This window comes from Manacus vitellinus, unplaced genomic scaffold, assembly GCF_001715985.3.
Source record: "Manacus vitellinus isolate BGI_N305 unplaced genomic scaffold, ASM171598v3 scaffold_81_pilon, whole genome shotgun sequence".
Classification (NCBI taxonomy): Eukaryota; Metazoa; Chordata; class Aves; order Passeriformes; family Pipridae; genus Manacus; species Manacus vitellinus.
In genome coordinates, this window is record NW_021940822.1 from 797,096 (window position 1) to 810,755 (window position 13,660).

The 13,660-nt window shown below is 44.2% G+C and overlaps 1 protein-coding gene across 1 annotated transcript in view; it reads right to left on the reverse strand.

The window, feature by feature from the left end:
• Positions 1-13,660, reverse strand: part of ACSS1 (acyl-CoA synthetase short chain family member 1) — a 33,749-nt gene that overhangs the window by 12,496 nt on the left and 7,593 nt on the right. Inside the window, 6 exon segments of the mRNA XM_029964854.1 lie at positions 2,492-2,584; positions 3,160-3,297; positions 3,599-3,746; positions 5,378-5,530; positions 8,020-8,195; positions 9,612-9,811. Coding sequence (XP_029820714.1) covers positions 2,492-2,584; positions 3,160-3,297; positions 3,599-3,746; positions 5,378-5,530; positions 8,020-8,195; positions 9,612-9,811 — 908 coding nt within the window.

The window sequence follows — 13,660 nt, forward strand, 5'->3', positions numbered from 1 at the left end:
CACTTAGTGCCATGGTCTAGTAACCACGGTGGTAGTGGATCAAAGGCTGGACTTGATGACCTCAGAGGCCCCTTCTGACCCAGTTGATTCTATGATTCTATTTTATGATTCTATGATTCTGTGATTGAAGGCCTATTCAGAGATGTCTTTCAAAATCAGTTTTTGTTCATGGCTGTACTTTTTTATAAAACCAGTGACAAAAGTGAAAACACCTACTGTCTCTTCTGCACTGTAAAGAACTACACCTAAAACTCAAACACAGCTCTGATTCTGTTTTATTACTGTCAATCACAACACAGCACTAACTAACATCTTAATAATAAGAGCCATAGGAATTATTCATCTGTCTCATCTGCACACACCACACTATTTAAATTGCTTCTCATAACTGCTATCTCACTCATTTGCTCATTCAAAGACTTTCAAGCGGATTCTTAAATCACCATTTGCTGATCTATATGCCTACCAGGCTTTCTTAGCTGGCAACAGGTTGCTGCTTCAGAGAACATCATAGTGTAGAAGACACTGCATAGAGCAGCACAATTAACACGATACATTGATGATGTATCTGATAGGTGACACTGCAGGACCACAACCACCATCCATCAAACTGTTCCCATGATCTCTTTCCACACTCATTTTAACTTCAAATGGCATACATAATCTTTCCAAGATTAATTTGGCTTCCTTTTTATTAAAAACATCAACTGTGGAGCACGATTGAATCTACTTTCAAACAAAATCAATTTCATGAATATTCATCATTACATTATGCTTCCAGGAGCTGGTAAATGTTTACCTGAAAAACTATGCCTGGTTCAAGGTAAGACCAAGCACTCTGCACTAACAGACTGTCCAGTAAATATTTTTTAACCTCTCACCTGATACTTGTTGCTCCAAAACCCCAGGAAAAATAGAATTAAATACAAGATCTAACCCTGTACTTTGAAGGAAACATAAGACACAGCATGCACACTGCATGCTCCAGTTAACAACCAAACCAAAAAATGTTAGGGCAAAAATGGATTCTTCTCAACTACATCAGTGTACAGTAATCAACTGCTTCTCTATGGTATTTTCTTTCAGAGCAGTGATGAGGAAAGCACATGATGAGGAAAGACCTAGCCAATCATCTTTCCTTCTGCTGAGCATTTAGGGACCAAGATGATTTAAGAGATCATCAACTGAAGTATATAGTAGTTAACGTTGCTGCTCTGAATTCTGAGGTGGTTTTATTTCAAAACTGAAAATAAAAGAGAGGATGCAAGTCTGTCTGGATTAAATGGAACTTCGTTGTGTGCCAGAAGAAAATTCATCACATTGAGATAGAGAGCCTGCTAGCAGGAGTAAGGATGAAATCAGGAGCAGCTTGACTGGAAAGGGAATGAATATTCTGCTCAATGGCAGTTTCAGAGTAGGGATGACTACTTTTCAGAAGAGGCAGAATGCCAGCAGCTGTGCTGCTGTCTCCATGGTAAATTGGATCTCACAATTTGAGAAGGACATATTGCAAGACACCTTTAGCAACTCCTGAATGTTGGTGCCCAGAAAAGACTGGGTACTTAGGAAGGAGCTGGGAAAGAGCTGCAGGACTCCAGCAAGTGGAGAGCCCCACCAGGCAACACAAACCAAGCTGGAGTACAGCACATAGTCTCTCTCCTCTGCTGGCCAGTGAGACCAGGAGGCAGAGACCAGCTCTGCTCCAACTGGGCTGGGATCTATGACAGCCAGTCACTCTGTCCAGCAGGTTGTAAACAGAAAACAAGCCTTAACTGATGCACACAGCTGGGTCAAGCATGTTACCAAAACAGAAGCGCATCCTTTTTGAGGCATCAAAGGTTCAGGGCCAAAGCAACTACAGCATACCAATTCACTCCCTGGAGAAGGTGCTCCCCAGCAGCCCTGCTGGGTGACAGCCACTGTGTTCTGTGACAGCCACCTGATGGGCAGCCAACAAACCTCCACTCACTCCTTTCCAATCTATTTAAGTAGTTGCACAAGGCCCCTTTGACTACACAGCTCAGTTTTCTATCCTCTTCTGACCATTCCCAGGAAAGAAAACAAAGCACACCTAAGCACAGATATGGTGTTTTAAATGCCTTTGCATGACAATACCATAACAGGGTCAGTACAGCTGGATAAATAATTGAAAATGAGTTTTGCAATTCAAGCTGACTACTGCCAGCTTTGACCAGAAATTCAATCTCTGCCTCATGTTTCTAGCACCAATTGGTATTTTCCAGCATTCGAAATATCAAGGAATGTTTAGAGGGGAAAGGAAAACCAACACTTCAACATTGCTATCGCTTTTATATGTTGTTACATTGCTATTATGTGCTGAAACTCCCCAATGACTATCAAAAGCTGATCAAAATGCCAGAAGGGTTTTTTTGAAAGACTTGTTCGATCAAACTGAAATGTATTAACGCTTCTCTAACCACCAACAGCCTGCTGATGATCAGGGTGCCCGCTCCCCAGGGATGCCTTTTACCTGTCTGCCACCACGTGTCCACGAGGGTGCAGCGCCCTTCTCCCACCACCTGGTAGAACCACTGCCAAGCTTCCTTGTTGATGGGCTCTCCCACTAGACCAAAAGAAGAAAGTGGCCTGAGACTCAGGAAGTTGCAGGCAGTTAATTCTCCCTCTTGGTGCACAACAAGCTGAATGCATGATCTCCAAGCAGAATGTTTACAGCATTTTTGCTGGGATGCATAAAGGACTGCAATGCACTTATGTAACTAAGAACTTTTTCCAGGAAGACCAACAGGCAAGCAAGGAATATCACTTAAAGTAACTAATCAATGTAGGTCATGTTTAAGAACCTCCCGAATCATAAAGGAAATAATGCAGAAAAATGCTGCTGGGTCCAGTTATGTCAGTAAAATTCAAAGTGAGGTAATCTACTATTGGATACATCTTTTTTGCAAAGAATGTGATCCTGCAAAATAAGCTAGGAAAGAGGCAGTCACAGATTCAATGGCCCCAAAGTTAGTTTGCTGCTTCTTCTGCTGAGAAAATATTTGAACAGCCAGACACAGAGCCTGCTTTATCATCTTCTTTTTAACCATATCCCATGTGGTCAGCTGAACTTCTCTGGCCCCTTTATTTCACCAGTTAGAACCTCTTGTCTTTTTCAGATGAAGATTCTACATCCCTTACCTGAACCCAAAGTCTTCAAAGAAGATCTGTCATACTTCTTCACCCACTCTTCTCCATAATTCAGCAGTAAGCGTATAGCTGTAGGTGCTGCATAAAACTGATTAATTTTCAACCTTTGTACCACCTCCCAGTAACGACCTGGAAAATCACAAACAGGCTTTTTAGCCTTCCAGCACTGACATACCCCTACAAATGCTCAGCTGAAAGGGTAACAGGCAAAGATGAAGCTGTGACTACTGTGAGTACAGAGCAAAAGCAATAACAATTTCCCCCCCTCCCCCCTTTCCTGGATGCACAGATGTTCCTGAGTGTTGTAGACACATGTTCTAAAGAAATGGAGCTTACCTCTCCTGAGTGGGCAGGTCATGCTGGATAGGTTTCTAAACCTCCTTTGTCACATTGCCATGTCCAGCCAAACCTTTTCCCACCACTTCCTCACCTGGGTCAGGGTACAGTGGAGTGCTTTCAAAGAGCACAGAGGTGGCTCCATTGCAGAGTGGTCCATACACAACATAGCTATGTCCTGTGATCCAGCCAATGTCAGCCACACAGCCAAAAACATCACCTTGCTGGTAGTCAAATACATACTGCAAAGATAAATGTAAGGCCAGCTGACTTTCTGTTGGTAGGTGCAAAGAGTTTAAAGGTAAGGTGCTGGACTGGACATCCAAATGGGAGAAAGAGAGTGCACAGGGCAAGTGGAGCCAAGCATGTGGGACAGCAGCACAAAGACCAATCCACAGTGAGGAAGCAAGTCAGAGGGACCAGTACCAGGACTTATTGGCTCCTGCCTACTTTTTCAAAAATACATAAAGCATGGCTATACCAGCAGCTGATCAGCTGGAACAACAAAGCTATAACCAAAGCCCAGAGCCCTGGATGCCTAAACTTGCCTAATCCAGGCAGTGCACATTGGAGAACTGACTCTGAGTCTCAGGGAAACTGCAGACCTCAAGGTCTCAGACCCCTCACCAATATCAACAGATTTCCATGAGAGAGCTGGAGGAACTGACAGGTGCCCACAAAACATCTTCTAAGAAATGTTCTTAGCTGCTCAGCTTCTCTGTATCAGTGCACTGCTTTCCAGATGCTACCCTCTCCCAGCTCATCAAATTCAAGATAAAGATCTTGAAGATCTCATTATCTCATCTTGGTTATGGAAAACACTTCCCACTGTAAACCTAACAACTCAACTGTATGGTGAAGAGATCCTGACTCATACAGCAAAGTCAGCTTTATGGATTAGAACTAAAAGAAAAACCCATGAGTGTGTGACAAGAGTGTCACATGTGAGCGTGCAAAGGTCACAGTTGATCCCTCTACCTAGGATAGCCAGTTCTCAACTTACTTTTCCAAGTGCCTTTTCCTCTCAGGCACTCTGCAGGTGGAGAAAATGCACCAGAGTGCAGGATCTGTCTTCGGGACTAAAAGAGATGCCTTGGAGATTACGCTGTCACTTAAAAAAGCTGATGTAACAAATGCCCTTCATATGCAGAGAAGTCTGACACTTGAACATTTAAATCTTCTAAAAATTCAACTGTGTCAGCTTAAAGAAAGAAAACCTCCACCTGAACAGCTGTGATTACAAACAGGGTGATACCACTAAAGTCAGATGAAGATTTTTCCCTAGAGTCTTCTCCTCATTTCACTGTTGCCTTTTCATTTGCAGAGCTCAGACCAGAAGCATCAAGAAGAAGTGCCTTGACTCTTTTCTTTTTCAAGAGAAAGGAGGTTAAAACATTTTGCCTAGATTACCCAGAAAAGCAGTGCAGAGGTGCAACCACTAGAGTAGACATGCAATTTTTGTTCTTCAGACAAGTGCTATGCAAAGACGTTGTTTTAGGAAATAAAAAAGGCTAGCACCCCACTGCAAAATACTACAGTAATATCCACATTACCAATGCCAGCAAGATACTTATCAGGATCTTCTCAGCTGCAAATTCTGGGCAGCCAACACTGGCACATTTTAAATGCAAAAGCAGAACTGCAATTTCCTTCCTTTCATAAGTCTAAGGTTCAGGTTTGCATAATATCCTATTCCCCAGGAACAAATCCTGAAGATTAATTACACAGTTTCAGGTATTTTTCAGTTTGTTTACACCCAATAAGCCAGTTGGGCAGCAAACAGAGAACACAGCACTCCTCACTAATCCAAGTCTCTCTCGTTAGCACAGTTGGAAGGTAAGTGAACTTTTCCCAGAGGATGCATCTGAGTTACCTTGTGCGTGAGAGCAGCGTACAGCAGGTATCCAGCCTGGGTGTGAACAATTCCTTTGGGTTTCCCAGTGCTGCCTGAGGTATACAGCATGAAAAGCATGTCTTCACTGTCCATGCTCTCCGGAGTACATACAGAAGCTGCCTTGGTCATCTCCTGAGGAATAAAAGGCAGTAATGACAGAAAGATTTAGCTACATGGAGCCAACCATTACTCCCTCTGTAAGCATGTCAGCAGTGTCCAGAGACAAGAACCACCACTGCTGTTGTCCCCTCACAAATGTCCATGGATACATCATGGGTTATATGGGCTCACTTAGTGGAAAGGTTCCTGTGGATGCATAGCGTGTAACCTTTCCACCAGCATCTTTGCTAGGCACAGAAGTCAAGAAGAACTGGCCAGATAAAATAACACTTCAGGAAAAATATAGTGTGTCATAGCTGCTTACATTTCAAGCCTTTGCAAGCTGCTGGTAGAAAACCAAAGTGTGACTGCAAACATGAATCACACTTGACAGCAGCAGCAAGGCTGACTGGGTACCATTTAGGACCTTTCTTTTCCTTTTAAAACTGCAGTGCATGCATTTCCCTTCTCTGGCCCCAGCAGTGGATGATTGTCCTGTCCATTTGATCCTCAAATTCTAATTTCTTCTACCAAGGAGGAGAGTGCTTTACTCTCCTGCAAACTTTTGGTCTAGCTTGTGTGCTCAGTCCAACAGAGGAAGGGGAAATAATGTGCTTTGAAAGAGGTACTTGTGCTCACTGGATGTTTTAGCAGCAGAGGGCTTGTCTACCCAGGCTGTAGATTTTTCAGGATGAGACTGAACATTTTTCTTATCCATGTACAAACTTGCAATAATCAGTGTGTTCCAAAAACTCAGCATATGGCTGTAAAAATACCACAGCTGCCTTGTGTCTCTTGAGCCCTGTACTGTACTAGATGAATGATTCCTGCAAGGGTTATTAGGTGGCTCCTTGTAGGAATTTCTAGGTACTGCCTTTTTACAAGTATACACTGTAAACATACTGTATTTACAAGTGAATACTACTATCAGCAGGTCCAGTCTGACAAACAAAGCTTAATAAAATATAGCTGATAGTCTGGTGTTACTCTTAGCCTCTGAGTTATCCAGTCTGACAAACAAAGCTTAATAAAATGTAGCTCACAGTCTGGAATAATTCTTAGCCTCTGAGTTACAGCACTGCTGCTCATGTCAGGTATTTATTGTGACATTTCAGCACTGCCAATTTGGGCTGACTTGTCAGTTTTTGAAACAAAGATGGAGTCCTCATATGCTCCATTATAACATGAGCTTAAATTTTGCAGTAAGGCATTGCACAAGAGCTGGAAAGCACAAGTGCTGTAAAGATCAGTAACGACAGAGTTAACAGCATTAACTGTTTCATTCTTGTTTCGTTTCAGACCCTACAACTGACAATGTACTGAGCTCAGCTCTTGGATCACTAAAGCACCTCAGACTGTTGGCAGACTAAGGAAAATAATCAAAATGTTCTTTGTGGAGTAGGGAGTAAGACAATTTCTGAATAAAACCTGCCTTCTCTGTTTAACTTAAGAGTAGTAGTTGCTCCTATCTCATGTGACCAGCACAGACCCTTGAGCAATTATCTGGCCTGCAGATGGATGATTTCCAGGCATTATTAGAACGAATAGTTTCTGTTAACTGCTGCTAGAAAACTGATACAACTACTTCTACTAAACACATAAAAATAACAGCTGCTTTCTTTGCCAGGAAGCACAGGTTCTAAATACTCCCAATACATCCCAAGTCCTCCCATTGTGGAGCAACACTGTTCACAGGCTGTATTAAGCCTCTCTAGGAACTTATTTCTGCACTGCCTTTCAACAGTGCCCATGCAAACCATAAGAGAGTGTTTGAATACAGTATAACAACAACAGTGACAATGGTCTCAGTGCCCTCTGGGTCTCAGGAAACACTCATTCCTTAAATCTCAGCACTGTCTGCAAGATTACTAAAATGGAGCAGCATAATCCCTGCCTGTGCTGATATAAACCAGATGTGGATTGAGCTGCTTCGACTCACAATCCTAACAGACTGTAATACGGGCAATCCATTTGAGGATGAAGATCCAGATGATATAAGGAGCAGAACTCAAGTCCAAAAGGCACAGATGGAGAGAAAGATTATCCTAGCCAACACTCAGACCTAAAAGAAGTTATCCGGAGCGCCAGCGAGCATCTGCGGCAGCACAGGAGGAGCAGCACACACTGAAAACCTGCTCCAGAGGCAGCATAAAGGCCAGACATCACTGTCAGGCCTGGTACAGCTACACCAGAGTGCCAAGCTGCTTCCTAGGCTTTTAAGCTCAGCACACACAACGCAAGGAAACTGCCATGGAGACTGCCTTGTCTTTCCCGGCTGCCAATTCCTAGTGTAGCCCACAGCAGATCAAAGATCAAAGCCAAATACTACAGTGTGCATGATCTACACATTCAGGAAGACTGTTACATGCGTTCTGAACAGCCCTGCATCAGGTTTCTCAGAGAGGCCTGTGGTAGCTGGTCCCTACATTTATTAGTTCACCATATTTCTCTTCCCAGGCACAGTAAACATCACATACTTCAAGAAACATCAGGAATACAGGCAAGGTTTACCAACAACATACCTCTTCAAGGGGAATATCACAGTCACCCATCTGGACTTTGTTATCTGTCCTCTGAGCCACAAAGACATGTTTGATGCTTGGACAGTTCTTCACAGCTTCATCCACAGTCCTCTTCAGCTCTATGATTCGGCCTCCCCTGACTCCCTGGTTGTAGGTGATAACTGCTTTGCATTCAGCTAAGAAGAAAATGAATTAGCAGACATACCAGCCTGCCTTTCAGGCTAGTGTGCACACCCTACTTTCATTACTTTTGGGGATGATGTACAGGACAACATGTGTGTCAAATACTTAGAACCATTATCAATCAAAACCAGTCAGTGTCACTGATGAAAAAACTTTAAAACCTGAGACACACATAGATTAGGGGCAGCTGGAACCTCCACAGGTTATCTAGTCCATCTCCCCCACCCCAAGGCAAGGCCCATTCCAGCTAAACCACTTCTGACAACTATCTGTTCAGTCTTCCTAAAACACTCCAATGGCATCTATTCTACCCTCCCCACCAGTCCACTCCAATGCCTATCATGAATATGAGAAAGTCTTTCCCAACATCTACCCTAAGTACCCCTCACTGTAATTTAAATCCTCAGTTCCTGCCTAGCAAAGCTGACATGCAGAGCAGCTTCCTCCTAGTTACCTGTGTTACAATGAATGATACTGCTTTAGGCTGACAGCTCACACACTGAAACCAGGGCAAGACTTCCTATGATCTGTGTGAACAAGCACCTTTGCCCCTCTCTCTGAGGCTCCATGTAAGCATCCATTACAAACTGACATGGACAGCACAAAGCTCAGCAGCCTCTTGAAGGTGTCACCCTGCTCCGAGATACCTGCAGCCTTCTGAAACTCATCTGTACTACCTGGAAGCCGCAGCACACAGCAGCAATCTGGCAGAACACTTCAAATTGCACCACTCAACGTTATTACAGAGCTGTGGCTGCAGAGAAATGACTCTTTAGTCCATAACCTCCACACAGGTGGCCAAATATGAGGGATGTGTATTTGCTCTCTATAGATTAACTCCACTAAAAAGAGGAAAAAACCATGAAAATTTCTGTAAGACTTTTTCCCTCAGACTAGCCATAAAGAAAGTGATGTGACTGCTACGGGACATGAGCCACTTGCTATTTAGCTCTTCTGTCAGTACTTTTAGCATTACTTTTTACCTAATCACACAAGTGCTGAGAGCTGAGAACAGCTCTGTCTGCTGGTACAAGGGCTCACAGAGCAGATGCAGGCTGCCAACACTTCCAGGACCATACATAAATCACAGGATTACTATTGAGAATGCAGAATTAGTACTGTGCAAGAGTATCAAAGAAACACTGCAATTACACTGCAAAAGAACAAATCAGACCCCATCCCTAAGCTCTGGTTTTCCTTCCAGCTTCATTGCTGGCTGGCAGTAACCCAGTTCACACTGAATGTTAAGCAATTTATAAAGTATTTTAAGGCCAGAGGATACTACATCTCTCCCTAAGGAAAAGGCTCTTCAATGCACTCTACGGAGGAGAGTAAACTCAACAGAGAACTGGGATATGTCTCGGACCACTGTCCCAGAGGAGTTTGTTCCCCAGTCTGCATCTACTTACAGTCCATGATTCTCCCAGCCAAGGACTCTGCGCTGAATCCGGCGAAGACCACACTGTGAACAGCACCAATTCTGGCACAAGCCAGCATGGATGCCACTGACAAGGGAGACACAGGCATATAGATGGCCACCCTGTCCCCTTTCTGTATCCCGTATTTCTTCAGGGTGTTGGCAAGACGGCAAGTCAGATCCAGAAGTTCCCTGCAGGCACAGAAGCAACACTGTCATGTGACCACACAACCTGTTTTACACGGGGGAACAAAGAAAAGATGAACTTTTCTTTGTGTATGAGTGAGGTATCACATCGCCTCTGGACCTCATCTCAGCAGTACTGGGCACATCAGCTTTTGCATTTTAAAGAATGGTGGCCTGGGGCATGGTGAGAGTCAGACTGCTCCTGTCACTTCGGTGAGGAGAAAAAAGGGCAGAGAGTGGTGCTGGCTGCAGAAGGATGAGTAAGAGAGAGCCACAGGCACTGCCTGGAGCTGCCAGGCTGTGATGTGGGTAGAGCAGCCAGCAAGCCAGTGGTTGTCCTTCTGCCTCCAGAAGTCAGTGTCCATTTTGGCCATCCTTGATACCTTTTTTACGCATGAGGCTCAGTCAGAAGCTACTGGGAACAAATGTGGGATAAACACAAGGTGAAATGGAAGCGTTGCCTAAAGACTCCCAGAACTTTTTAAGTTGGGCAATTGCTGGAAGTGCTCCGCAACTGGTAGATTCTCTTTAAATTGCAAGGGTAAACAATGCATTTACATGCATAAGGAAGAAAAGAAGTCCCGAGACACCAGTGTGAGGGGCAGATTTTACATGACTTTCATCAAAGCTGGATCACCTGCAGCCCAACTTCCTCTGCTGTCACTTAACCCTGCCATGCCGCAGAGCACAACAGCCTTGCAGAACAGAAGCACTGCTCCGAATAAAACTGCAGCCACTTTTGCACAGAGAAACTCGGGAACACCAAGAACAGGAACAAAGGCTCTTTTCATGGGGCTCGCCACTGCAACAAGCTGTCTTAACAGCAAAAACGTTCCTCTAAGGAATGAAAAAGCAGTTTGTGGGCAAAGGCTTGCACATACACTTATTCTGCACAGGGGATAAGACGACTGCAGGTACACCTGGGTCCAAGATGCTGTCATGAACTGAACAGCTCTGTATGCCTCCAGTGGAAAGGCTTCAGGAACAAGAGCTACTGTACCAGGTGAGGAGTGGTCTCATGCCAAAGGAGACGACCCTAGGAGGGGCAGCAGAACAGTCCTGTATGAATCATCAGCTCAGAGGAGGAGACAGGCAGAGTCTGCCCAGAATGAAAATTGTCCTCTGGGTTCACAAACTCTCTGAGGCCCAGAGGAGAGAGATATCTTCTACTCCCTAGGAAACTCATCTTCAATCTGTCACCTGTGAACCCTTAGGGGCTGTAAGCTATGCCCCCAGGGACCCCCATACTGTTAATAAAGAAATTAGTTTTGGCGGTTTGCATTCCGTAATAAGCTGTAAAGCATGAATCTATATCTTATGTGTCCTCTTGTCACAGAACTGACCACAGCTGTGAAAAAACAAAGAAACAAAACCAATTTTCAGCTGGTGGCTAAGCTGCAAATAAAATGAAAAGTTCCTTGCTCATCAAAAATTGCTTTGTTTCTTTTTTTAACTTTCTTTTCCACTGCAAGCTGGAAATAGGGAAAGCCCAAGAGCTCCTCTTTGGAAATGTCATATTAAAACTTGGCATCTTACTTCCATAGAATAAAACTCCATCTGCACTGTGAGGGCATGAAGAAACACAGTCATTGAGAAAGCATGACGATAGATCCAGTGATGGCTGGAGGGACACCACTTCCCTCCCATCTTTTAGAAGACAAGGAAAACGAGTCTCAAATCCAAGGCACAGCACCTCATATTATTTATTTTAATACTATTCCCATAGGATCAAATAAATAGTCCATTTCTGGACAGGCACTCAGAGAAGTGGCCAGACATGCTCAAGTGTCTGTTCTCTAGCAGTAGCTGGCAACAGCTGCGACTGCAGAGAGACCACAATCCTGTAGAAATCAGGTATGGAGTGGCTGCACCCCAGACTGAATTTCTCCCTAATCCCTTACGGTTAGAGATCAGCCTAAACTCTGAAGCGCAACATTCACTTACCCCTTCCCAAGCCCCTCATGACCATGCATGTTCCTACTGTCTACGTAAGTGCACAGTCTGTCAGATTTATTATTTTGCTTACTCTTACTGAGTTCATGAACTCTGTGCAATAACGATTTCTCACCCCATGTTTGGTTTGGTGCCTTGTCCTAAAAGGTCACATTTTCTGGTCTGGAATTTATCAGAGGCTGCATTAGAGAAAATCTCAATGTGGATATATAGTAAAGAGCCAAAACAAAACTAAACTGCTCAACTGCAGAGCACAGGAAGTGAAACAAGCTCCAGGCAGGCAGTTGTCAGAAAGTAAAATAAAAACTACTTATCTGCAATGGAAAACACTCGAGTGCTTTCAGAGCTGCAGCCTCCTTCTCCTGAGCAGAAATGCCAGAGTATCTCTGGCTACGATGTGTTTTCTGAGCAACTGCATGGCTCACTTGCTTATTCAGGACTCAGTGACCATGATGGCAAAAGCTCTCATTGTTTTTTATGATTAACTCCAATTTAACATTGGCTTTATGAGAGTGTATGAGCAAGTTAACAGACAATACACAGCAGTCTTTACCCACAGATCTATTCGCTTTGCCTTCTTTGTACTCTGAAATGCCAAGATAGGAAGGCCTTGAAGGTCCCTTGGCAGTGCAGCACACGGGGGAATAGGCACAAAGGGTGAAGCCAAGAACTCCAACAAAGAAATCCACTAGTCCCTGAGCATCAGGTGTGGCTTCTGGCTCCTGCAGCAGCAACTCAGGCTTCCCCTCCAGTTCAAGAAAGGGAGTTAGCAGAAATGCTGTGTCAGGAATCCTTCCCTTGACTCCTTCACTCCTTCAAACACACTTTGCTATCTAACAGACAGGCAATTAGTACATGCCAGCATGTTACACATTGCCAGTTCTTAACCCAGACATATCTTGGGAAGGAACGAGCACGCTGCAGAGTTGCTGCCCCACAGAACTGTGCAGCATTTGAGACAAATGCCCAGCCTTCCTGCAGACATCCTGAACCCAAGGCAAGGGAAACCCCCTGCAACCTTTTTCAGGTGAGAAAGTGAAAAATCCATGAACTGCCTTGAACAGGGAAAGCTGAAAGCCTGGGCAAGATTTACTTGCAACTTCAGCTTAAGAAACCAATACTGGAAAGATGGAAAAGAGTTTGCTGTCAATGGTTATGTACCAACATGGCTTCCAATGGCAGTATTCACTGTGATCTCTAATACAAGTGCAACTATTTCAGCTCGGGCTGAGGAATCCATTGGCTTTTTAAAGGCATAGCTGTCATGTGGCTCATGAAGATGTCCAACTGCTTCTGTCCCACCTACCTAACACCGTAATTTCTGGTCCTTCAGTTTTCTTCTCCCTACTTTCTATTTTGCATTTTGAACATTCCCTCTGGCCACAACATTTGCTGCACCAGAGTGAACTCCTTTGTAAATTAAAACCCTTCTGTTGAGACCCAGCTTGCAACCCTTTTGAAAAATATTTTAGCTAATGCATACTGCTGTCCACTTCACACAGCTCCCATTGATTTTGCAATGCTAGCATATACTGGCTCACAGGTGGATAAACTGTAGAGGTCTAGGTAAACCAGGGAACACCAGAGAGAATAAATAACCCCATGTCAGACAGGTGGAGGTCTGGCATAACTTTAGCTTCTGTCTTTAACATTCCCACTTGTTGAACTTTAGGAGGCTGCAACACAACAGCTCCAGCCACCAGCTCTGCCTGCTAATATAAGGCACAGTACCCTTTAAAACCCAGGCTCAGCAACGTGCTGGGGAATTCCTCTGCAAGGTTTCAAAGCCCCTGGGCCCTGACAATATCCACCAAGAAGAACAAAACACTCCCAGTCTGGCTGGACCCTTCTGCCAATAAATTCAGCTCTCAGCTCATAGCAGCACAGTCCTGCTACTTAGCC